Below are 27,659 nucleotides of genomic sequence, written 5' to 3' on the forward strand. Positions count from 1 at the left end.
TTTCGAAATACATGGATTTAGTCCTTTTAATTAAATTTTGTTAGGTTTATTTGATGTTTTATACACATTTCAGGATTGTATTTGAGTTGTTTATACTTTTTGACACATTTTTGTTTTAATGGTAAGTCAAATACTATTATGAAACGTGCTTGAAATGTCAAATAAACTTAACAAAATTTGATTAAAAGGACTAAATTCACGTATTTCAAAAGATGAAGGACTAAATTGGTCCAAAATTTCAAAATGGACTAATTCCAAAATTCACTGAAAGTTAAGGGACCAAAAACATATTTAACCCTAATATATATTGGTAGTTTCGGTTATTTTCTATAAATTGCTAAAAAATAAAAAGAAGGTTGCAGAGTGTTTGTTTGCCTCATTCCTCGGTCCTTGTCTTGTTTTTTCTGATACCTTTGCCTGTGCTTTGTTGCAATGAAAATCCAACACATATGAATACATGATTCCTAAGCCATCTTATTTTTCCAACACCCTTTTTATCTGTGATACTATCTTCAACTTGCTCTCTCTCTTCTTCACTTCCCTCTCTCTTACAGCATTTACCATTTTTCTGGTTTGGTCCTTTTCTCTCTCAAGCAGTTCATACCTGAGGTTTCACTTACTTTGTTAGGGAGATTTACTCTATGGCCAAGCATTTTCTTCTTCTTCTTCTTTTTGCAGTATATGTCGCTGCAATTGATGAAGGTGAGTAGTAAGTTTTAGTTTCTTGTATGATATTGCTTTCTTTGCAGATGAGTTCTTTGTCAAGGGATCCAGGTTTTTACTTGCATTCTTAACCTCCATTTCCCTTTGGTACAAGCATGAGTTGGCATTGTTCAGTTTGCACTTATGAACTACATTTATTTGAACTGCATGGAGTACTCTTCAGCATTCACTATTGAAAAAACCGATTTTAGACCATTCCTAGCTGTTAAGAGTGTTCTTTGAGATGTAAGGGTGGGTTAGGTTTGCTTGGTGGGAGTGAAATTTTACCAAGTAACAAGACATTAGCACAAAAACAACCCTTACTTGCTTCCATTTTTCACTCCTCACATAACATAACTAGCATAACATCCTAAGCCTGGCTGTTGAAAATATTTTCTATTATATTTAGCTGGTGTTGATGTTCAAATGCAAGGGTTTCTGAGCCCTGTGAGGCATGGTATGGAGTTGCTTAGAGTGATGAATTAGTCCATTGTTCTCGTTTACCCCTTTTTTCCCCTCTTAGTCTCAGAGCATGAGTGCTTCTGTACATGTTTCTATTTTGACTGAAAGAAGTTGAGGTAGCAATTAATGTGCATGTGTAAGATAAAACTGAAAAAGGAGAGGGTTGATGTGCTTTTATTAATTGACCTTCTTGAATGGTGATGCAGTCCACCGGTGCTATTCCAATATATTAAATGTGGTAGTCCTTTTCCTCCACATTTGGTTAAGTGTATACTCAAACACTTTTTACATGTCTAAGCTATTTTGGAATAAGCCTATTTCATTTTTACTCAGTTTACTATCTTGTTAAAAATTCCCGTGTTACAATATTTAAAACTTCAGACCAAAGCAAATCAGCCATTTCTTACTTCAAATACTTACATTATATTTGCCCCAAAATGTGCAAAGAATCGACCTGCATATGCTTCTATACCAGCTTTGATTATCTAACCAGTTAACCAGTGATGAGTTTAGTCGAAAGTAGTTTAATGGATGTTTATGTTTGTTACTTGCAGAACCATTCATTGGGGTGAACATTGGAAGAGATCTCTCAGATATGCCTCACCCCACTCAAGTAGTAGCACTACTTAAAGCTCAGCAAATTCGACATGTTCGGTTGTATGATGCTGACCAAGCCATGCTCATTGCCCTTGCAAACACAGGAATTCAAGTTGCTGTGTCTGTTCCTAATGAAGAGATACTAGCAATCGGTCAATCAAACACCACTGCTGCTAAGTGGGTTTCGCGTAATGTGGTGGCTCATTACCCTGCCACTAACATAACATCAATCTGTGTCGGCTCTGAGGTTTTAACTGCCCTCCCCAATGCGGCAAAAGTCCTTGTTAGTGCCCTTAAGTTCATTCATTCAGCCCTTCTGGCGTCAAATCTTGATCACCAAATTAAAGTTTCAACACCCCTTTCTTCTTCCATGATCCTTGACTCATTTCCACCTTCACAAGCCTTCTTCAACCGCTCGCTGAATCCAGTCTTGGTTCCAATGCTTGATTTCTTGCAATCCACTGGCTCTTATCTAATGCTCAACACCTACCCTTACTATGACTACATGAAATCAAATGGTGTGTTCCCGTTGGACTATGCACTCTTCAAACCCCTCCCTCCAAACAAAGAAGTCATCGATTCTAACACCCTTCTCCACTACTCCAACGTGTTTGATTCTGTGATCGATGCAGCGTACTTTGCCATGGCTTTTCTCAACTACACCAACATTCCTGTGGTGGTGAGTGAAACAGGGTGGCCCTCAAAAGGTGACTCTAATGAACCAGATGCAACAGTGGAAAATGCCAACACTTACAACAGCAATTTGATCAAGCATGTGCTTAACGTGACCGGAACTCCCAAACACCCCGGCATTGGTGTTAGTGCTTACATATACGAGCTCTACAATGAGGATGCAAAGGCCGGTTCATTGTCCGAGAAGAACTGGGGTTTGTTTGACGCAAATGGGAAACCTGTTTATGTTTTACAGTTAACAGAATCTGGAGGAGTGCTTGCAAATGACACCACCAATCAAACTTATTGTGTTGCAAAAGATGGTGCTGATCCCAAGATGCTGCAAGCTGGAATAGATTGGGCATGTGGACCTGGCAAGGTGGATTGTTCTCCTCTGATGCAGGGAGAAGCATGTTACGAACCAGACAACGTAGTTGCACATGCAAATTATGTTTTTGACACTTACTTTCATCAGATGGGAAAGTCTCCTCAGTCTTGTGATTTCAATGACATGGCTACAATCTCCACCACCAATCCTAGTAAATTGCTAATTCCTTTAAGATTGTGGTTGATTTGATATGTCCGGTTTTACCTTTTTTGTTTCCTCATTCATTTTTAGTTTCCGTTGATCTATTTTATCTTCAAAATTTATAGAGTTCTATTAATGATTTCTAGTGTAACTAAGAACATTTTGAATGAATGCAGGTCATGGATCTTGTGTGTTTCCAGGAAGGTAAGACATTTGGCATTTAGGTTCATTTGGTTAACTGTGATGTTTATACAAGTAACTAATATGTGTGAACATGTGCAGTGGCAACAATGGCACCTTCCCTAACGTCACATTATCATCAATGAATTCCACAAACTCAGATTCTTCTGCGTGGAATCTGCATCATGGGGAATTAGGAATCAGAAGCCTTCTAATGATGATGGTACTTCTGCTCACGGGAGTGGTTTGGCTATAAAATTATGTACCTCGGATATGTATTGTTCAGTTTAAAAATTAGGAGTAGATGAGTTGAGGATGTTATGTGCTATAGTTCCTTTGCATGTTCTATTTGGTCGTGCAATTTTCTTCGGGAGGAATGGCAGTAGCATCTTTCTTCATGTAATACAATCCTTTTGTTATTATATTTCTTTAGAAATTATAATTATGCTGATTAGATAAGGTTAAAACTCCAACTTAATTAACTCAGTCTCAAATCCATCAAATCAAACCACATCACAATCATACATATATATATATATATATATATATATATATATATATATATATATATATAACTAGTATTTCTGGGATATCAAATTTTAAAATTAAAAAATAGTATATTTATTAAATTAATTTGAAATTATAAAAGTATAATTAAATTTGATATAAATTTTATTTTATAAAATTCAATAATAATATTTTAATTGATTTTATAATAAAAATGTATTTAAGTTATTTATATATATTTTTAATAAAATGTATTATATATAATTATTTTAAATAATATATTAAGATTTAGTTAATTAAAATTAAGAAATCAAATTTAATTTGGAATGAAATATTGAATAAAAAATGTAGAAAAATATAATAGTTGTTTCTCTAATAATAAAAATGATGGACGATATAGAAATTGTTGAGTAGACTTAATAAAGATACAAACATTAGACGATACAAAAAATGTGAAGAGTAAACGATATAAAGCTACACATGATAGATCGTGCATATAAATGTAATGTTTAATTAGTCAGATAGTACTCACTCTCTTCAGATGTGTCAATTTGGTACCCGCTTTTAAAAATGTGTTAATCGAGTCCCAACTTTTGAAAAAATGTCTCAATTAGGTTCCTTTCGCTCTTGTAAGTCATTTTAAATATCGATACCGTTAATGACTTTAATACTTTTTTTCTCAAAAGGATCTAATTGACACATTTTTAAAAGCGGGTATCAAACTGACATATCCGAACAAAAGTGAGTATTATCCGACTAATTACACCTAAATATAAATAGTAGATTCTTTAAAGATACAAATGTTAGACTGCAAACAAAATATAAATAGTAAACAATCAAAACTTACAAAATGTAGACTATGTAGACAAATATAAATAGTACACTATGCAAAAATACAAAGGTTAAATGTTTGATAAACTCTTCTATTGGAGTCCTTTTTTCACAATTTTTTTGGATTTTGAATTTCAAATTTTAACTTTGCTCCCATATTTTATAGCTTTTAAAATTTAGAATTTAAATTCAAACTTTATTACTATATATTTTGAATTTCAAATTTGACAATATATATCCTAATTTAGAAAAAAAAATATTGAATCGAGATCATTAGTGATTTTTATATCTTTAAAAGTGTTAAGAATGTATAAATTTAACTTGTAATGATATACCAATGTCTATGTTATGAAAATTATTTTTTAAATTATTGTTTAAGTTTGTGAAAAATGTCAAAAATATGTGAAAATTATTTAAAAATATTTAAAAATTCATATTTAAATTTTACAATTATTTATTTATTATTTTACACCATATTTTAATTATTTTTACTATTATTATTATATTAGGACTAATATGTTAATATATTATTATATTATTAAGAATCATAAAGCTTTTGTTCCTAAATATTATATTACTTGTTTATTTTCTATATCATATTTCTAACTTTTATTGTTTTTAATTGTGAATATTAATGTATTTCCATTAATTTTTTTTAATTTATCATTTTTCAGATTTTGATAATATATAAAATACGAACCTTTCTTATAAGTTAAAAATATTTGAAAGTTGTTTAAAGACATTATAAGAATCTATTGAAAAACCTACACTATTTTACAAATTTTTTTTTAATGTTAAAATTTAAATTTTATTGGTATATTTTTTGTTTAATTAGTCAAATAGTACCACTTTCATTCTAAAGTTTCAGTTTGGTAATTGCTTTTAGAGAAAATGTTATTATATATATTTCGAATTCCAATTTTCACAATATATGAATCTTAAACTTGCAATAATATTGAAATTAGAATAGTTAATTATTTCCATATCTTTAAAAGTTTAAAAAATTTATAATTTTTATTTTTTACCTTATATTTTAATTATATTAATATTATTATATTTTATATTTACATTATTACATATTATTATATTTTATAATATATTATTATATCGTTATGGGTCATCAAATTTTTTGAATATTTGAATTTATATATTTTTATCAGAAATATTAAAGTATTTATTACAAAAATTAACTTTTTGTATATATTTTTCATTTTAAATGTTAAATTTAATTTTTGTTATCACATTCTTTTTCTTTTATTGTCTGTTATGATTTCAAATTTAAATCCAAAATTTATTAATATTATTATATGTATTATGATTAATTTTTCACAACTTAAAAACGATATTTTTTTCAATGAATTAATTTTGAAATTTATTCTAAAAACACGTGGAAGGAATATATTACCTAATATTATCTATTGCTTGATGTTTAAAAAAATTAACTATAAGAAAAGTTCAGTTTCGAAGGACATTAAATAAAAAATAATAATTTCCAATATAAATTCAATGTAATATAATATTATATAAAATTATAAAATGATAATATTACATTAATCTTACATAAATATAAATTTATTCTTAAATTAATTCGAAACAATTTTTTTTTCTTCTTTTGATTATTCATGTTATACGTATGAAGAATGGTTTGTGTTGTTTGGGGTGATGCATCTTCTGCTTGGAAAAATAAACTTTTATTTTGGTTCAAATTTAAAATATCCAATTTTAACTCAATTTTTTTGCTTAAAACTATCGTTATAAACTTACAATTGAAGTTGGATGGTTCTAAACGGGAAAAAAAAAACACTAAAACAGCTTTTCCATGGAAAACCTTAAAGTATGAATTTCATTTGCAACATTTTAAAAGTAAAGAGCAAAATAAAATTATGAATTTCAATTGTTATTGTAATCCTCATTTAAGACATCTAGTCAACTCTTTTAATATTGGCTCAGAAGTGTTTTTGTTCACCTCTTACCATTTATTACTCCATTACTTTCAAACTCATCCAATCTACAGAATCCTCTTCTGGATAGAACTAACAAACTATTAAGATTACTTGTATTCAATACCTTCATCACACCACTTAACTTTAATTATGATGTACTATCTATTTATTTTTCTTTTAAATACGTCCTTTCAAAAGTTAATATTTGTTAATCACCGCAAATATGTTTTCTTTTGTCACCGCGATTTATTTCTAAACTTTCGAAGACCAAGATCAATGATTTATTTTTGTTGCAAAAAAGGTTATTAACAACAAAATATATTATTTCAATTTTTTAAATTAACTAATAATAATTTTTCTGATTTTAATTTTTACTCATTCCTGTTAAAAATATTTGTATAATTTATTATAATATCCAATTAATTTAATTTCTTTATCACACTAATTATTATTAAGAGATGTTCACTCTTTTACCTTTATTCTCCACCTTTTTTTTTATTAGATTCAAAACTTTTCTTTCTCTTTTATTTTAATTATTTTATCTTTCACAGTTCTACCCCATATAAAGAAACCATAAATAATATACAATCAAATTATAGTTAAACATATCTTCTCTTTGGGCATAGATAGAATGATAAATATAATAATTTTTTAAAAAGGTAATCAGAGTTTTGAAACCGTTTAAAATTGTGTGTACATATACATCCTTAGATCTTAGACAGGAGGAAATGCAAAAGAAAAAGTACAAATCAAAAGCAGAGAATTTTCTTTTCCTGCGATTGCTTTTCTCAGATCGGAACAAAACCAATGGCTTGTTAAAGTATTTTGTTTTCCAGATATGATGTATCCTTAATTAATTTAATGTACACCGTACAGTTTTCTCTGCCTGTAATTTTCTCCATTTGAAAATTTTCCAGAGAAGCATTAAAACATCATGTAATAAGATGAAATGTACAAACATCATGCTTGTTGGTCTGAATATTAATTGAAACAATTTTATTAATGTATCTCATATTCATAATACATGTAATTAAAACAAGTAGAGAGGTTCATAAAAGTAAATGGAATTCATATTAGTATATGGAATTGACAACTTGAATTACAGCACTAGGTAATAAGAACTAAGCCGCTAACTTGTTCAATCAAGAACTGAATCTCATGCTTTCAAACAATCTATCATGTATTGATTAAGAATAATCTTTATATATCATGGTGAGATCATATTTTTAGTAAAAAAATATATATCTTATTAATAACTAATTTTAGTGACAAAATTTGTTAATTATTATAATAATCAATCTAAATATAAATTTACAAAATAAAAAATTCTTGATTAAAATAATTATTATTATAAATAAATAAATTAGATATTAATTTAAAAAAAATTGGTAACAAAATTTTTGTAATTAATATTTAATGTTTAATTTTTTTAAAATAGCAAAATTTAGAAATTAATTATATTTTTTTATCGACAGGAATAACTATTTTAGTAAACTAATAATTTTTTTATTATTGATATAAAAACAACTTATATTTTTTATTTGAGAGAAAAATAGTAATAAAGAAGTGTTTTTCTTTTTCAAATAAAAGATTTATTATTTTTTTAATTTCTCTTCTAAACCAAAGTTACCCGATGCTTAGTTTTAACATAATAACACAAATTGATAAATATAATTAATTTAGTTATTTTTTAAAATTCTACTAATATACTAAATTAATTATCATTATTAATAAATTTAAAAACAAATTACCATTTATTAATAAAATACATATAATGTTAATATATATATATATATATATATATATATATATATATATATATATAATCATATAAAAATTATAAAATATGTTAAAAGTGAACAATTAATAAAAATAAATAAATATACAACTGTAACGAAATTATGAAATGTCTTATACCAATAATTTTCTTGAGAGGTGTCTCGTACTAAATATGGAATAAAGATGGAGTAAGTTTTTCTTAAACCTGACGTAGTTTTTTATTTTGTCTTCTTTTTATCAAAATTAAACAAATTTACACTTAATTTAATTTTCATCTGTAAAAACACAAAAATTTTATATATAAAAAATTTCTTGATAACATGCCTATGGTTAAGAATAGTTAATATATATAAAATCTTACAAAAATGTATAGTTAAGTGAAGTGTATAGTTAAGTGTGATATTAACTAAAATTTAACTTAATAATTATTAATGCAATTTTATTTTATTTAAAAGACAAAAATATCCACAAATGTTATATATATGTATGTTTAATATTTTATTTTATACTCATCAATAAAAATTAAAAAATAATAAAATAAATTTATTTTAGTGTAACTAAAAATTAAATATAATTAAACATAAGAAAGTATAAATTAATAAAAAAATCAAGAAAAAAAAATATTGTTAAACATCTAAAATTATAAAAAAAGAAACAATTAAAATATTAATTTGAATAGAAACTTAAAAGTTTTTAAAGTTCTTACTTTATATCGATTAAAAGAGTATTTTTATCTTTAAAAAATTTGTAATATATATTTATATTATTTTAATTAATATATTTAATTATTTCGGTTTTTAATATAAAAATAATAATATTTATGTATGTTAATGATTTTTTAACCAATATTTTAATAGATAATGATATTTTAACTCATTTTTTTTATCCACTTTTAACTCACCACTCTCATCACCCTTAAATCATCACATCACATCATTAAAAAAAATTGAAATAAATAATCTAAAGATGATAAGAGCAATGGATTAAAAGTAGATAAAAAATTGAGTTAAAATATCACCCCCCTATCACCGGTTAACATTTTCTTAAAAAAAATAAAAAATTAAAACAAAAGAAAAAAACAAGGAGAACAAAACATATTGGTAAACAGAGGAGACTTTTCATGGATGTTGAGTGCTGAGTCCAAACTATGCATGCACTGAAAGAAAAGTAGTTGCACATTAATAATGCAATTAAGTTTAATCATTTAAGAACTCTCAAATACCAGCACTTCCTCATATCACTCTCTAAACTTGGGTTAGTCACATCCTCTCACACAACATTTCTCTTTCAAATCATTTATCCCACAAAGGAAAAACTTCTAAATAAAATGAAAAATTAGCCTGAAAAATAAAATCAAATGCTAATCTTCAACCTCGAAGCTTATCCATCTACATATATTCTAACAGATATGGCTGGAAAACAAAGCTAAAAAATATCAATTATTACTCCAAGCATTACATTATGATTCTTCATCAATTATTTAAAAAAGCACTAATAAAGTAGAATAGTTTACAAATAATCATGATCTTGAACTGAACCTTCACGACTAGATGTATTAAAGAAACATATTATTTAAAAAGATTTTAATGTTTTGAATTATCAGAGTTTTCAATATTTGATATGAAAATATCGATCATTTAATTTGTGAAATTCCATATTCATTATATTTTTATTTTCCAGTTAGAATTTATTCCTTGTAGTTGTAGTTTTAGTTTTTTTCTTTTTAGTCTTTATATCCAGAATAATAGAAATTAAAATATATTAACATTTGAATTTCAAATTATGGAAGTTGGTATTTAAGGCTTAAATTGGACAATTTAAAATAACCTTAAAGAGGAAAGTGACAATGGAAGAGAAAAAGAGAAGCTGTGAAAGTGTCATAATCTCAGTCTCTTGTTCCTCTCTCTGCAGCTATATGCTATATTCTGTAGAGCCTCACGCGAATCTTCCATTCTCCATACATGGAATAATCCAATGTATTAGTGGAAGAAGTAAACCCCAATTAACCTTCTTCTTCTTCTTCTTTTTCTCTCTGATACATCATCATCACACGCAAACTCTCACCTTTCATCACCTACTCCCGAAAGTCCCCAATTTTCACTCCTCCGACATACCCATTACATCGAAACCCTTCTAGTCCCATCCATGTCGGCCACGTGCGGGGTGGTGGAGTGTGTCTTCGTGCTGGGCTGCGCTAGGTGGTTCTGGAAGCGCTGTACCTACGTTGGAAGCTACGATAGCGCAACGTGGCCAGCCGCCACCGCCGACGAGTTTGACCCGGTGCCGCGTGTCTGCCGCCTCATCCTCGCCAACTACGATCCCGATCTCCGAAATCCCCAGTACTACAAGCCCGCCCCCGGTCACCGCCTGAACCCGGACTGGGTCGTGAAACGCGTGAACTACGAGGACACGCTGGGTCACGCGCCGCCCTACCTTATCTACCTCGACCACGATCACAAGGAGATCGTGCTGGCGGTGCGTGGCCTCAACCTGGTCAATGAGAGTGACTACAAAGTCCTACTTGATAACCGGTTGGGGCAGCAGATGTTCGACGGCGGGTACGTGCACCGTGGGCTGCTGAAGTCGGCGCAGTGGCTGCTGAATAGGGAGTCGGAGACGCTGAAGCGATTGTGGCTGGAGAATGGTTCCGAATATGATATGGTGTTCGCGGGACACTCTTTGGGTTCTGGGGTGGTGTCGTTGTTGACGATTTTGGTCGTGAACCATAGGGACGGTTTGGGTGGGATTCCAAAAGAGAAGATTCGGTGTTATGCGATTGCTCCTGCCAGGTGTATGTCCCTCAATTTGGCTGTCAAGTATGCCAATGTCATTCATTCTGTTGTTTTGCAGGTTACAATTTTCATACCTCCTCAATCATTTTTTTTTTCTGTGCTGCATTGGTTCGTATTTGTTTAGACTGGTGTTGTTTTTAGGGGAAAATTTTGAACTTTTGGGTGGAATTTTACTCCCAGCGTGTGTAATCTTAGGACACTGTATAGAAACATAGTTATCTGTGTAGTGCCACAAGGTGTTATTGATAATTGTATCTATTTACCATTAGAATCATGAGAATTCAACTAAAGAATAAGACTAAATTGTTACTTCAGTACTTATTGTCTTATTTTTTTGTATTTTCAATCTCGTTTGGGTTCTGAGGAGAAGACCGTTTTTTTTTTTCTGATTTTTTACTTCTTAAAATATTGTATGTTGATTTCACTGTTTTTTTCATATATTTTCAGAATATTTTTGTAATTATTCATGTTTTCATTTTAACGTATTCTGTAAGACTTTTTTCAGCCTGACCATGGTGTCGCTGTAGTTTGTTTATGCTTGAGTAAACTATCAGTTTCATCCTTCATGTGTTACTTTCTAAACGATCCATATAGTAAAGTAAATTACCTGGGTACTCCTATAACTTATAAGTGTTAGAAATCATGTTTAATATTACTTTAAATATTAAAAAAATTCTTCAAAGTTCCTGAATTATACTGAAATACATCAGCTTATGGATATATATATATTCAAGGGTTACTTCAAATGTTGTATTACTTTAGATACTGTTTAAAAGAGAGTAGTAGTTTCTGGATGTAATTAGTTATTTATTGCCTCTAATTTAATTTCTTAATTAAGAAAATTCTTAGTGTGCTTTTGGTCTTTCATTGCGTCAAAGTTTGGTATCCATGGAAGCATATATTTATATATTTTAAATCGTTTTTGTGATTGATTCCTTGTCTCCAGAATCAGTTTGAGATAACCTGACTATATAAATTTTTACATGTCCAGTTCTACTTAGAGCAATTGATTCTGAACGCATAATAAACTGATCTTTATAATAAAAACATTTAAACATAAATCATATATATAACTTTAAAATCAATTCTGTTCAAAATCAGTTTTGTCAATGTTCAAAATCATATAGCTTTTTCTTTTTCCTCATCAACCTGCTTGGTGTTACTAATCTTATATAGAATCTTTTGATAATCTCCATTTATTCAATTGTATGATGGTGAATCTGTTTCAAACTGTAAAGTTGAAGTTTTTTTTTTCTTTTTTTGGTGCAGGATGATTTCTTGCCAAGAACGCCCACTCCATTGGAAGATATATTCAAATCTATATTCTGGTTGGTACATGCCCCTTCTGTGATATGAATATGGTGCATTGGATTTCAACTTTGGTTTTTTGTTTATATTTGTTTTATTATGGAGCATGGTGAAATATCATGATGATCTCTTAAACCAGGCCTTGATGATTTAAACAGTTTGCCCTGCTTATTGTTGTTGGTTTGCCTGAGAGACACTTTCATACCAGAGGGTAGAAAGCTTAGAGATCCAAGGAGACTTTATGCGCCTGGACGAATGTACCATATTGTTGAGAGAAAATTTTGCAGGTATTCACTCGCAAATTGTTCCCTTCATAGTAAGCTCCTATACCAGCATCAATATTGTGGGAATATTCGTTATTATCTTGTTTAATTTGCTTGGTCTGGTGCAAAAGTAAAATAATGTCTTCTCTAGTTGTGTTATTCTTGTGAACCATAGACAAGGGAATTTGACTTAAACAATCTAAAAAGTCATTGCCATAGATTGTATTATTGTAATTGTTTTAATTGCTAGAAAGGTGGTCATGTAGAATAAGCAAGACCTTTGAAAAGGAATAGTTCATGAAGTGTGACTGAGAAATCTTATTCGTCAAATCTTGTCCTGAATTACTGCTACATAGTAATATGATGTTCCTGATAATGACATTCATTATTGGTTGGGGAACACAGATGTGGGAGATTTCCTCCTGAAGTGAGGACTGCTATTCCTGTTGATGGAAGATTTGAGCATATTGTCTTGTCCTGTAATGCAACATCAGATCATGGAATTATTTGGATTGAAAGGGAGGCCGAGAAAGCCTTGCAAGTAAGGAAATATCTACCAATTGATTCTCTGGTTGTTTTTCTCGAAAGATGTTTTGTAATATGAAAACTTGGTTCTGTTGTCTGTGTTCTTTGAAGTTTACAAGCTTATGTTATCAGTAATAATGTAATCAATGTATGAAAGTTGTGTTGAAATTTTCATGTAACGAAATTGTGACTGTCCTTGGTATTCTGTTTTAGTTGATGAAGGGGAAGAGCTCTGAAACTGTTATGACAGAGCCTCCAACGGTGCAAAAGATGGAGAGGTTAAAGACTATAGAGAAAGAACATAGAGATGCTTTGGAAAGGGCTGTTAGCTTAAACGTGCCTCATGCAGTGGACAGTGCTGAGGAAGAAGAGGCGGAGAAGAATGAAGGTGAAGAAGCATCGGAAAGTGGAAACAATAACGTGTCAAAATCGAGTGGTGGAAGGTCGAAGTGGGATGAGGTTGTTGAAAAACTCCTAAAGAAGAGTAAGACAGGAGAACTAAATCAGGAAAGGGATACCAATGTCTTATCATAACGTATTTCTCTCTTTTGATCCATTCATATATCTTCTGCATTTTTTGTAATTTTTAGGCATTCTTCATTTTGTTAATTCATCATGCAAAAAGATGGATTACAGCTTCGTAAGTTGAGGACTGCTATTTCAAGTGAGTTGGTTGGTTGGTCCCGATTGTATACTTTTGTAAGCAATAATACACTGTCAATGCTGTGACTACACGACTTTTTTTCCAAGCATAGAAGAGAATATCTCCTATTCTTTCCAAGGATCAATTAAATAATTATTCAGCATTTAGAAAACTAATTTAAATCAGTGTTTTTGTGTTGTACTTCTACATCCATTTCCGACACTGATGAAACACTTAGAAACAATTGATTTTATAGTGATTCTCCAAATAAAAGACCATGGTCTGGTTCATGTTTTATTAAATTGTAAGTTGTCCAGACATTCATTATGATCTAGGATTTCTTCAGGTCAAATACATGCGCATAACTGCTAACTTCTACGATACGGACTGTATTGTCGCAAGTGCATTATCACTATTATCGGCAACTAGAAAGAAATAAACATTCAAACTGTGAAAACATTTGAAATTTGCAGCTGCAATAATATATAAAAATATACGCAAATCAAACTAAAATCTATAACTGAACTTCAAAATCCCTAGGTTGATCATTCGCGGCCTCTCTAACAAGACTTAAATGAGGTGTGAAATCAGATGGCATGTTTAAAAGCACCGAGCAGCAAGAGATTTAAAGTAACACCAAACGAAACGAACTTTTGTACAGGGAACCAAATCTTAATACAAAATAAGCTGAGGATTCCGACATCAAGAGATGTTCATGGCCTCAGCGTGATAGGTCTCCAGTTCTTTGTCAAGTTCTTCTGCTGACTTCTCAACACCGTCTTTTCTACCACGGCCTCGCCCTCCCCCGCGACCATTGCCACGACCACGACCTCCAGCACCTCGACCCCTACCATTGCCACTCCTTGTGCCACCACGACGTCCCCAACTATGAAAAGAAATTAAATTATGAACAATAAGTCGTGTATAAAATAACGAAAGGAAAATATATTTCTTATACTCCAGGACTACAGAATAACAATACAAAAACATGTTTATGCCTGTACAATAACAATAGATGAAATTACTGTAGCCATATCTTACAGGTCAAAATAGCATACAGGAAGCAAAACATAACCAATACTAGTGCTTACTACTCAACATCACAAGGATTACACCATTGCATCGTTCCCATGTTCAAACTAAACCTACAAACCTTAACATCAAACAACATCGCCTAAACTGTAAGTTTGGACACCAAATTAATGCAACAGCATCTCCTAACTTCTGATAATAGCCTGAACAGAGGAATGCTATTAATGGAAACTATCACCTATATCTGCCAATGCCAAATGAAAATGTTCTCAACGGGGCAGAAACTGTAGAAAAATTTGCCCAATTCAACCAAACCATGCATATACCAGGTGGATTCTAGATCATTTAACTACTAAAATAATTTATTTTGTACCTGTTACTTTACATTTTTCGTACCATTAAAAACAATTATGGTTTGTGATTTTTCATACGGACAATAGCAACAAAATTTCAAATCATGTCTCGGAATGAACCGCTACAAAATTTCCTTTCCTCCCGCAAAAATTGTATTTTCATTCCACTATTGCTTATCAACAGCTTAATATTTAAATAAATCTTATTCCTGATCAAAGGATTAAAAACATGATTTATGAAATCTCCTAAAAAACACAGTATAACGAAAACGAGGAAAAAGATGTATGAAGCATTAAATGAATTTGTAAATCGAAGATAGGAAGGGCTCTATCCAAACCATAGCTGAACATAAAGAACGCAGCAAAAATCCTTAAACATAAGACAAAACATAAAAGACCAAAATATTCATACTACTACGCTATCTTGCACTAGGGAATATATAAAGAATTTTGACAAAAAGTCCAATACACAAATTTCAGTAAAACAATATTCGTTAAGAGATTACACCAAAGAAAACAATTAAAAGGCTTACCCAGCACCACGATTAGGAATAGCACGACCTCCAGCTGGTCCACCTCTAGGCCTGCAACACAGTCAGAAGCACAAACATCAGCAAACATTGAAGCAGCATATACTGTTTCCAGAAAGACTCGAGGGATTTTAGCAGAAACTTAAAACTGGTAAATATCCATTACTAGTTAGTCCAGTGTATTATTGGCAATGGAGTTAGCCAGTTACGTTATATGGTTGAATGAGATAATAGAAGTAAGCCAAATGACCGTAGAGGGAAGGTTGAGAGAAAAACCATCCTATCATTTGAGAAAAGGTTAGAAAATTCGGGAGTAGGGAGTTCTGTTCTGGAGCAACATAAAAAATGAAAGGAAATCATTCATTTTCTATCTTCTATGCCCCAACTCTAGCACAGCAGCTACCAGATTGGCACAGCAATTAAGATTTCGGATTGAATTAAGATTAAACATTTTTTTCAGAGATTGAACCATTTCAATTAACTGGTATCAATGCTCTGATTTTGAAACCATTGGTTTGTCTTGGTTGTTGATCCACAGGTAGAACAATATTTTAGGTCACTGGTTTACGAAGAACGGAGGTGGCAGCAGCAGCAGAGGCTCTAAGATTCTAATTTGGTGGCTGACATGAAAATAGTAAACCAAGCACATCCTCGTGAACGTGTGTGAATGTTCTGGTCAAACCATTCCAACCAATGTATGGATATATGAAATGTGCCAAAACCATGAAAAAGACGGAGAACAGAACAAGAGCTCATAGCCCAAAAAACTAACTCAAGATAGCTACTGGAAATGGGAGTAACTCGAATTTTTTACAAAGAACCAGATAACAAAGGAAAAATTGAAGTTCTTGAGATAAGAATCAAACTGGCAGATATCAGTCAGGTCAATTTGGTTGCAAAGAATAAGAAAAATTGAGAAAAACGAATGAGACTAGAGGAGAGAAAGAGGATGAAACGATGGAAATGAACGGAAAGGGGTTTGGGTAGTTTGATCAACCCAGCACACAAGAACCACAAGTTGGAGGTACTTCGTAATCAACAGCTGAAACAATGCGCAGCACTGCAGATCACAAGCAAGCACGATAGGATCTCAGTATTATATATTATAAATACAAAGAATTTATGCTCTGTTTCACGGCCGAAAATACCCACACAAAATAGAGCACAGAAGAAGAGCAGCAGTATTAACATGTTTGTGTCTGTCTTGGGAGGAGTGGAACTGTTATTGGAATGCCACATGGAACTTCATTTAAACGGACACAAGCCATTCACCCTGAAGGCTAGATGAAACTATAATGAGTAGTTATAGATGCCTGTCAATGAGGGGCTCAGTTTCATTGGACATGATGAGATAGTAGAAGAAATAAGGCATGCTGCCTACAAAAATAGGGGGAGTGGGATGCGTCCTGGTTGTCTACCAAATCTGCAACCGATCTAGCCATAGCACTGAAGCACAAAAAAGTCAGTTGTTGCATGTTTTGATCATGCAGAAGAATTGACACCCCATTTCAGAATTCGAAATAAAAATGCACTAGTTATAAGACAAACGCAATGTCACGGACATTGACAGACATCCATGATACAGTAATGCTTCAATACTTGATCGAGGTTGTGCTTAGGCCAATTTTTTTTATATCTTTATAATAATATAAAAAATGATAAAAGTTAACTGAAGGATCCCCACATTAAAAGAAAAGAAAACTAAAATACAGTTCAAACTGCTACCAAGGCAACTTACGTCATTACAACAGTCCTCTTCCTACGTCCATTCACCCCAGTAACATTCACCCGAGCACTTACGGGCAATTCTGCATTGGAACCAACAATCTCAATCTTCATGGGCTTTCCATCCAAAAGCACATTATTATATCGTTTAAGAGCAGCAAATGCATCACTTCTTCTAGTATACACAACTTCGGCCGAACCCTGTTACACAGTTAAAGATAGCAGTTAGACAAAATACTTCTAAGAAAAATACTATTTTCTAGAACTTAAGGTAAAATGAGGAATAAATGTAATGATACTTTTGGTTATTGCAAGCAACTCCCTCTCAAGAAAAACAAATCACCAACTTTTAAGCTAAAATATAATGGCAACTGAATTTACAAGACAAAACCCAATACTTACACTTGGGTGTCCATTTTTGTCATAATGAACAGCATAACGCTTCAACTCTCCAAGCTCAGAGAAAAGTTCCTGAGTTGCAAATCAAGTTTCAAGAGAACTTCCACACAGATTGGGTAGAAACAGCGACTAAGAAAGAATCATATGATGATACAGCATAGTATGTACCCTTATGTCTTCATTGGTCACTCCATGGTCCAAGTTGGAAACATATAACTTAGTGCCAACTTCTACTCCTTGAATCCCTGCAGCTCTTAAGCTATCTTCAAACAAATCATGCTGCCATGGAAAAGGCCTAGTTCTGCGAATAGACTGGCCAAAGAACAGAACAGTTCCCAAAGTGGCAAAAGAACACATCAGATTATGACCAGAAAAAATCACTATTCTTCAAGATTAGTCAGAGCAGGAAAATCTCCATAAAAAAACAAAACACGCTATTAACGAAGTTGATCTGACCATGGTAATATATATTCAAGAGAACTCGTACTCAAACATCAATGTTCTAGGTGAAAGATGGTAAATGGGAGTAAGAATTCAACCCACTGCATATAAACCGGTGTTATGCTACTAGTGGGAGCTCCAGTTCTGGTTCTAAGCGAAAAAGCTCCTTTGCAAAATACCATGATTTAGGGAAGTATACTGAATTCTTGCACTGTAGAACCGAACTTAGCAAGAGGATCCAATAAAATACCAGTCCACACAAAACCAGCCAAACACTTAAAGTCATCTCATGTAAATGGAATGGATTAGAATGGTTTAGAGAATTTAACCCCACTTATAGTTATATGATTTTTGTGCTAGTTGTAAGAGCTCCATTTTGAAATTCACCTAATGAAGCCCCTTCACATAATATGCCAGGAATCACGAAAGAACTCCTGCACACATCAGAGATCTGTAGCCAAGCCCCCCAAAACAAAAGCAAAACTCTTAAGTTCATACTAATTGTGACATTATGGAACTATGACAAAGGCATTGATGATGCAAATATGATCGAGCATGAGCTTCTCCATGGAACAACTACTAAAGAAGCGGAATTCCACTTGCTTTTGAGTTTCTATAATGCTGAACGTCTCATAATTGGGTATTTTTTTAGCATATCAGATTCTCAAGCACATGTATAAGCATCCACGATTTTTGAGCTTGCCTTGGCAATAGCATATGATGATGGTCGAGTGTTAACCATAAGAGGACCTCTACGAACAGCACCAGATGTTCTTCCACCATTACCGGCACCAGTAATTCTTCTACTATTAACAGCACCGGCCATTCTTCCTCCATTAAGAGCACCGCTAGGCCCACGACCAGACTGGACCCTGCCACGTCCTCCTCTACCTCTACCTCCTCTGTTACTTCTGTTCTTTATTCTATCATCAAGTGACATATCCAAGGAAGAAGCCATTATACGACAACTTAACGCACTTCAAGCAAGCACTTCACAAAATTTCAATAATAATATAGCCCTGCAAAGACAAAGAAATAAGGTATACTTACACAACCCAAACATAATAAAATTGAACAACGCAGATATTAAACAATAAAGAATATCCGGGATAACAGAATTGATGTTAAAACTCATAACGCAAAACTTCGGTTTGATTCTCTACTAGTGCGCTTTTGTGGAAGGCGAGTTAAAATAATCTTATCCCACCACATATTCAACCCAATGCAACTATTTGTTGCTTCAACCTTTTCAGTTTTCAAACGTGATTTATAGGGCTACAAACGAGTCCGGAAGATATCCAAACATAATATATAAGGTGCCCAAAACTATATTTTTTTAGCATAATAATTAAACAGACAACGCCCAGAACAGAACAACCAATCCCAGCTAAGCAGACTAAAATAATTAAAGATTTGAAAACCGCAACCGCTCAGCAACAGATCCTAGCGAAATTCCTGAAATTTGTATACACGCGTTGCAATCAATGGTAAACTCCAACAATTGTCTCCTTGAACAAAATACCTTCCTAGTATGAATCTAACCCCAAATTTAAAATCCGAGATTTCCAGGGAAGCTCACCTTAAAAAAAAGTGCGAAAAACGAAAAAGTGGAAAGATCTAGGCAAAGAAAAACACTATCTATCATAATTAACACAGCCATTTAAACGAAAAAACAACCACACAATAGCAAAAAAAATCCCAATTAGAGAAAACATAATTAGGCAAAAAAAAAAAAAAAAAAACTAGAATCACCTGCAGATGATAACAGAAACGCGGGTGGAGAATTGTGAAGCGATAATCAGAGGAAAGAGGGGGAGAGTGCTATTGAGTGTTTTGGGGGGACGAAGGATCGATGAATAATATAAGCGGGGGCGAAGATTAGGGTTTCGAAGAAAAAGGAGAGGAAAGATCCACGCATGTGTGGGTGAAAATGGGGTTTTAGGGTTTCAGCGTAAGAGAGCTTTTGGGTTTAGAGCTAGCTTAGCTTCTCCGAAAGAAACGTACCGTTTGGGTCATTTTAAAATGCTCTCGGGGGCTTTTCAGTCTTTTGACTTTCCTTCGTTCCGCGTCCTACGATAAAGCAGAACAAACACAGGTCAGAACAATTCCCTTTCCCACCCAAATGTGACTCAAATTTACGCAAATAAATTCTTAATATTGAAATTAATTATATCAAATTATAATGATAACCTCTTTGTGATGACCATATTAATTTATAGATAATAATACTTTAATTTATTTTGTTTTATTCATTTTTAATCTATTATTTTAATTATCTTTACATCATTATATCACATTATAAAAAAAATCAAAATAAATAATCTGAATATATTAAGAACGATGGATAAAAAAATAGATTAAAATATTATTATTATTAATTTATAGAATTCATTCTAGTTATTTCTCTTATATTTCTTAAATAACAACAATAATTTATTATGAAGATTCTAATCATTCTCACATCATATTGCTTTTATTTTTATTTGGATATTCTTTATATCGATAATTTACTGTACGACACTGTTTTTAACTATAAAAATCTTAGTTATGGATATTTTTATTAGTCAGTTACAATGATTAATACAAAAAGGACCATAAATTATTGTAACAAAATTTTATGATTGATTGAAATTCGGTGTCGTTGTTTCTAATCTTACAATGGTACTTTTTTAACGACATGTCGTAGTCTTTTGTTGGGCTTTTTATTGTTTAAAAAAATATTTTCAAGTCTTTTTTATATTTTATGATTGGTCGAAGATTTGAGATACATCCTTAAAATTTGTTCACAATAATAATTGATTTCAGGTATGTGTGGCAAAACTATTTTTATAAGTTAACTCTAATCTTATAAATTAGTGTCTAATTGATAAGTTAGTTGTTAGCATTCAAAATTTGTATTAGATAAGTCGGCTTTTAGTTTTCAATTTAGTTTATAATTGATAAGTCCATAACCTATACATGTTGATAAATTATTTTACTAGATTAAAAGTGTATATCGTATTCAGTGGAGGATGTAAAGGAGAATAATTATGTATGTTTTATTGTATAAATATTTTTGTGTGTTTTCTTAAATAATAAATTGCACTATGTAGATATAATTATAAATTTAAAAGAAACTAATTTTTTATTGAAATATTTAATGTTTTTATTTTTTAACATATGTACCGTAGGGATAATCAGTCAATCAATCGTCGATCGACGTTCAAAGTAATTTGTATGATGTTGATCGCCGCATAACATATATGAACTTGTAGAACATATCTTATTAATTGGAAGGTAGAAGAAACAAACGACTATCTTCCCCTATACGTAGTGATCACTCCGAAGATCATAGAATTATGTGTTAACGAGCGGTACCGAGTGTATGCACATGTTGAGCGTCAGTGTTCCAACTATTAATAATATAGAATTATGCATCAACGGACGATTACCAACAGGCGGTACCAAGCTTATGACATGTTGAGTGTTAGGGTGCCCACTATTAATCATATGAAATAATCTATTAACGAACAATCTACAATCTTAGTGATGTCAAACAACTCATAGTACGTCAAGTTAAGGTTTCTCATAAATATGTGTAAGATGTTTTTATGACTCACACAATGATGTGCGAACAACGTCTAGGACAATCAAGTCAACAAGTAATTAAGGATAAACAAATGACTAATCAGGTTTTAAAGCAAGGGTCTTGATTAGATAAATCCTAATCAAAGGTCCATAGAAAAAACTAAAATCACAAGAAATAAGGTGATTGAAACTTTTATCTCACATTTATTACAACATTAATTGTTATTATTGATCGAATTATTGACGTAAACATCAAAGTCTCTTTAGTTGTTTGAAGTTCCACATTGATTACACATAAAGACAATTTCATAATATAAAAATGGGGTGCAAATATCACCTTACAAACCGATTTTGTGATATTGAGTTAGACTTAAAATTCATTTATTAACTAAGTGAGCGGGAGGAGAGTAGTTGGATAACATCCCTTTCACATAACATCACAATGTGAGATTTATATGTGCATGTTTGGTCTCTTGCCAAAACTCCCAAATGAATCTCTTTTAACCCTCACAACGAGACATCAAACATTATACTAGACTATACATTATTAGGATTTTATAATTAATATTACTTAAAATATTTTTTTAGTGGCTGTACAAGTTTAATATAAAAAATTTGCATTACAATAAATGAAACTATAAATATTTTAACAATATCAATTTTTGAAATACGAGATACGTAGATATACATACTTAACCTTGAAAAATTTATTATAGTTTTTGGTGTTTTTACAATTAAACACAAGACCTTTATGAAGAAAATGGAATACTTAATAAATTATTAACTGTATATGAAAAACATGTACCATAAACTATAACAAAAAGTTATGTATTAATATTGTAAATGTTTGACATTTTCATTCAATAACAAATACTTATATGTTGTAAATTTTTAATTTGTTTACAGCAATTATCTTAAAAGTATAAAATTTTTATTTATTTATTTAGCCATGTAAAGTTTTTTACACTGACAATAATAATAATAATAATAATAATAATAATAATAATAATAATAATAATAATAATAATAATAATAATAAAATACATTACTATTAAACTCAACAATGAAATCTTTAGCAAGGTAAATCCAATAAAAAGAAAGATTTAGCATTCATTTGAAACGGGTAAAAATATTGCCCAGAGTTATAAAACAGCTTTCTGAAAAAACAAAACAGGAGGAAAGCAAGAGCAAAAGTTGAAAATTATTAGGAAAATATTTGTTCAGTATCGAATATTGACACCTTTTTCTTACAATTTTAAGTAACATTTTTTAAATAATTTTTTATTTTTTAATTTTTTCATTCTCAATATTTTAAAATCACTTAGAAAATCACATATCATATTATAAAAGAAAGTTGTCAAAATTTAACGGTCAAAATATAATTGTTTAAAATATTATTATACCTTTTATGACTATAATATATAAACAAAATTGCTGGAGAATAATTATCTCACACCGGTATCATCCATCTCAATTTTTTTTTCTATCAAATTACTCAAAAATTAATCATCTCATTTTTTCTATTTTTCGCCTTCTTCTCACTCTATTTCTTTTATCTTGTGCTCGTGAATCAAACATAGCAGCAACGAAAATGGGAGGAAAAAGAGGTGGGAGGTATGGTAAATTGGAAATGCAATTAAAACATATGCAGAATATAAAACATGGGAAAATAAATATCACATGGATTCAATCACATTGACAAAGATTCATGACCCAAAATTCCATTTCAACTTTCAACTTCAGAGCCTAACTCTGAAGTCTAAATCAAAATATTAACATCAAAACAAAGGATGTATGGTATGACTTTATCGCATTTCAAACACTGTAGTATTGTAGTAAAGTGCTTTAGGTTAAGACATTGTTCTTTAAAATTTCGCAGCATCAATTAAGCTCATGATAACTCTACTTATTTTGAAACAAAATATTGAGTTTTACTATTTAAAAAGTTTATGGGAAATAAACAACCGTTTCCCAAATCTGATGGAACCAACGCTATAAAGATTTAGAACAAGAATGAGTTTAAATCGAATAACACACGAACTCTTCACACGAAGAATTTTAGAGATCGATTCCATTAAGTCTACCCATTGTCCTATTTTCACAATTCCAATGTACACTCAACAAAGTCTCAGCAACTACACTACACAGTTGTACACACAAGACTCAAGTCAACACACAACAGTTATTCAGTTCCACTTTTTGCAGACACAACACATCCCTATCCATGCAACCCTTCTGGCCTCACTTTCGGAGGCCTTCCCCTGGGCTTCCCGCTGGGCTTCAACGAGGAACCCGATGCTTCGCCAAATCCTCCGGCGGGCCGGGCCATCTTCCTAGGCCGGCCTCTGGGCCTGCCACTCCCAGCCGTGGCTTTGGGTGGCCTTTGCATGTCACTTGGGCCCTTTGGGGGGCGGCCCCTGGGCCTGGGCGGTGACTGGACAATGCCCGGAGGCAGAAGCTCCTTGGGCTTAGGTGGCCTGCCACGGCCACGCCGCGGCGGCGCGTTTGGGTCACGCTTGGTGTAGTTATTCTTCCAAAAGTCAAGCTCCCCACTGTCTCTCATTTTTGCAAGGTGTACATTGAGCAGTACCTTGTGGCCCGGAGGCAATACACCGTACCTAGATTCTATGTACTTGGAAATTGATGTTTTATTCGAACCATTCCCTTCATTCAGTGCCTCAACTGCCTCCAAAATCATCTGAAAATACAAAATTCAAACACCCTAACTCAGTCTTCCTTTCGAAAGTTAACCCATCGTAGAGGAAATAATCGAAATTCGAAAATATGATGGTAGAATTAACCCTAATTAGGAGCAGATGATTGAAAAATGGAAGGGTAATTTTTAGAAGAATTAGAGGTAAGTTTATTATTAGAAAAGAAAGAGATTAATGCTAAGTAAGAAGTTAGAATCTACTTACCTCGGGGTATGGAGGAAGTGAAAGGGATTTATTAATGAAGTCTCCAGTTGCCATTAAAGTTAGTTGCAGAGTTTGTTTGATTGAGGGTTTGGTTTGGAACCTCGGATTCCAACGGTACCTTTAGGAACTGAAGTTTAAGCTTTCAGAGTTTTCACACAACTGTCTTGTTCCAGCAGAAGGATCTGATTTGAAGGGAGATAATAAATATAATAAATAATAAAAAAGCAAAAGGCTTCTTTGTTTTTTCAATGAGAGAAATAGGGACGGCTGAGAATCGCTGAAGGAGTGGTGATGGAATGGTTAGATCTTGATCTGAGGAGGAGGTTCGGATCGATGACGTGGCAGTGGTTTTAATTTTTGAATGGATTAATATAGGAAGACGTGGTTGGGGATGTTGTTGATTGCAGTGAGGTGGGACCCACAGCTTTCTCCTCTCCTTCAGATATGGTGTTTCTTCTTGTTTCACTTTCCAATCACTTTCGACATTGCCACATTCCCCCAACCAATTATTACCTCCTCTTTTTTATCCAGTTTTTTTCGTACTATCTTCTTACCAATTTTTTTGAGTAAAAACTATTAACTGTCTTTTCTTTTTTTAACGGACGAAAATTACTTGAAATATTAGCTATACAAAAACTGCATTCAGACAACTAATCGTTTCATAATCAATCGGAGAAACAATATAACGACAGAATATCGTGTTTGGATTGAGTAAAGAATTTGAAAAAGAGAGTAAATTGATAGATTTGAGATGAATTTTTTTTTTTGTTGAGTGACAATGTATTTGGATAGAGAGGGGATTTGAAGGAAAAAGATATTGTTTGGATTAAAGAATATAAATGAGAAATAAAAATAAAATTTGTGAGTGATGTGGTTGTTTTAATAAATTAAAAATTATTTTAATTAATAAAACTATAGTATTATAATTTATTCTATTATTTAAAGTATAATTTAAAATAATATATCATTAATATAACTTAATTTAAAATAAAAATATTAGCTTTTATTATTATTGTCTATAATTATTATTATTTTAATTATATAATTATAAAAGTACTTTTATATATATATATATATATATATATATATATATATGGCTAATCGTTCACAAATTATATGTAAATAAAGTTTCAAAACACAATAGATGTTGTTTTTCGTGTAAAAGTGATCTTATTTTTGAGCTTCCACCTTAAATATGCATTATCAAAGTTTTCGTCATAGAAAACAAACACAACATAAGGCAAATATAATATGTTTTGAGTGAATTTGTGTATCATGAAATAGATTGAAGATTAAAAAAATATTTTAATGAATAAAATTATATGATTAGTATTTTACCATTGAAAATAAAAAGATGATATAAATGTAAATATAAATAATAAAAATGATATTAATTAAATTTTGTTATTATTATTATTATTGTATTATTATAATTATTACTATTATTATTATTCACTATTGTTGCTTATTCTTCTTTGAACTAGCTCTTCTTCAACAATCCCACAGTGATGCTTCTTCACCAATCACAAAACCATAATAAATTTTAGTGAACAATTGTATCTCTAGTTTTGGAATCGATGTTTTTCAACACATGAATTCACGCGCACCTTTCATAAAAGCTGTAAAATAGAAAAAGAAGGACCATTCAGTAATTTCAATATTAATCCGCGTAAATTTTTTCTAATCTACAAAGGTGCAAATTCAACCACCTCTTCTGAAACTGCATTTTAATTTCTTAGTAAATTTGCGGAAACAAACTAGAGTTCACGCGTTTCTTAAAAGCAAATCTAATAAATATGTTGAAGCAAACATAGGCTAGGGTTGTGTTTGCAAATAGATTTGAGAGAAAATAACATGTAAGGTCAAGTTTGTCTTGGTTGTTTTAAGAGATTTAGAAGTGAGTGTGAATTTATTTGGAATAAAGTTTGTCAGAATTTGTGAATGATTTGATGAATGTGATAGACAAAAAATTATTTTAATATATTAAATATAAAATTATAATTTTACTTTCATGATTAAAACTAATATATAGTACATCATCTTCTTCTCTTTCACAAGAGTTTCTTTTTTAGCCCACCAACCATCAAAACACAAGAACACCCTACGCTTTTAGTGCTAGCAAAGAAGTGTGATTTAAAACAAAAGTTAGGATAGTTTAGTAATGTTACCTTGGGTGAACAATAAATCATGACAAATCTCTTCAGTATTGGAGGTTCTAAATCCCTTCCCATCTCATACTCTTTCACAAATCCCTTTAAATAACCTTAAATAAACATGTTATCTTGCATATTACGTCATTTAGTATTATATTATCATATCTCTATCATCTTAACATGAGAAGGTACATTTATTTGGTCTAATTTGATCAATTTAGTCCTCATTTTATTATCTTGTTCAATGAGGTCTTAATTTTCGTTAATTTTATTCAATTTATTTCTTTCGCTAATACCATCTAAATATTTAACAGTAAAACGTATAATGTGACCCAATAATATTACGCAACACTCCACTCCTTCATTTATTTATCACATGCTCACCTTCACATATTATCATCTTTCCCAAACACATGTGTACCAATGTTATCAAAAAATCGTTATGACATCACCATAAAGGAAACTGGTGGCAGATTTGCAGCTTGCTGCCACAACATGGCGGTGGCGATGCTGGTTTTGCATGACGATCGCTTTTTGCATCACGATTTGCTACTAGCACTGATGGAAAATGGCGAAAAAAGCGACATAGAAGAAGAAAACTCCATATGTAGGGACGACGAGATAGGGTAGGAGAAGAAAACCCTTTATGCATACATCATCATAAGAAAAAAAACCCTAATTATTTTTTGTTTTCTTACAAGCCAAACAATAATTTTCTTAATGTATGCATTGATGAATGTATGAATGAATGTATATATGTATGCATGCAAGTATGTATGTATGTATGTATGTATGGATGTATGACTGA

General features: G+C 31.5%; 4 protein-coding genes and 1 long non-coding RNA gene across 5 annotated transcripts; 2 read left to right on the forward strand and 3 right to left on the reverse strand.

Annotated features, from left to right (window-relative positions):
* Positions 1 to 366: 366 nt before the first annotated feature.
* LOC114175598 (glucan endo-1,3-beta-glucosidase 2-like) lies at positions 367 to 3,584 on the forward strand. The gene is made up of 4 exons (XM_028060361.2): positions 367 to 702; positions 1,719 to 2,972; positions 3,139 to 3,166; positions 3,245 to 3,584. Exons 1-4 carry the CDS (start codon positions 642 to 644, stop codon positions 3,396 to 3,398), a joined length of 1,497 nt encoding a protein of 498 aa, XP_027916162.2. The 5' UTR covers positions 367 to 641; the 3' UTR covers positions 3,399 to 3,584.
* Positions 3,585 to 10,050: 6,466 nt separating this feature from the next.
* LOC114185110 (alpha/beta-Hydrolases superfamily protein) lies at positions 10,051 to 13,822 on the forward strand. The gene is made up of 5 exons (XM_028072631.2): positions 10,051 to 11,052; positions 12,264 to 12,322; positions 12,461 to 12,589; positions 12,971 to 13,106; positions 13,304 to 13,822. The coding sequence occupies exons 1-5, from the start codon at positions 10,348 to 10,350 to the stop codon at positions 13,622 to 13,624; spliced, it is 1,350 nt and encodes a 449-aa protein (XP_027928432.1). The 5' UTR covers positions 10,051 to 10,347; the 3' UTR covers positions 13,625 to 13,822.
* Positions 13,823 to 14,192: 370 nt separating this feature from the next.
* Positions 14,193 to 20,231, reverse strand: ALY4 (ALWAYS EARLY 4). Its single transcript, XM_028072645.2, has 7 exons — positions 19,966 to 20,231; positions 18,917 to 19,232; positions 17,941 to 18,084; positions 17,776 to 17,844; positions 17,387 to 17,574; positions 15,652 to 15,702; positions 14,193 to 14,619 (listed from the first exon to the last, which is right to left on the reverse strand). Exons 2-7 carry the CDS (start codon positions 19,169 to 19,171, stop codon positions 14,436 to 14,438), a joined length of 891 nt encoding a protein of 296 aa, XP_027928446.1. The 5' UTR covers positions 19,172 to 19,232; positions 19,966 to 20,231; the 3' UTR covers positions 14,193 to 14,435.
* Positions 16,484 to 17,376, reverse strand: LOC146889012 (uncharacterized). Its single transcript, XR_014995889.1, has 2 exons — positions 16,801 to 17,376; positions 16,484 to 16,708 (listed from the first exon to the last, which is right to left on the reverse strand). It is a non-coding gene; the product is annotated as an uncharacterized LOC146889012 (long non-coding RNA).
* A 3,592-nt stretch (positions 20,232 to 23,823) lies between the features above and the next one.
* Positions 23,824 to 24,900, reverse strand: LOC114193720 (HMG-Y-related protein B-like). Its single transcript, XM_028083629.2, has 2 exons — positions 24,699 to 24,900; positions 23,824 to 24,478 (listed from the first exon to the last, which is right to left on the reverse strand). Exons 1-2 carry the CDS (start codon positions 24,750 to 24,752, stop codon positions 23,999 to 24,001), a joined length of 534 nt encoding a protein of 177 aa, XP_027939430.2. The 5' UTR covers positions 24,753 to 24,900; the 3' UTR covers positions 23,824 to 23,998.
* Between the last annotated feature and the right edge of the window lie 2,759 nt (positions 24,901 to 27,659).

Source organism: Vigna unguiculata, chromosome 1, assembly GCF_037176805.1.
Source record: "Vigna unguiculata cultivar grain cowpea cultivar isolate G323 ecotype 2 chromosome 1, ASM3717680v1, whole genome shotgun sequence".
NCBI classification, from domain to species: domain Eukaryota; kingdom Viridiplantae; phylum Streptophyta; class Magnoliopsida; order Fabales; family Fabaceae; genus Vigna; species Vigna unguiculata.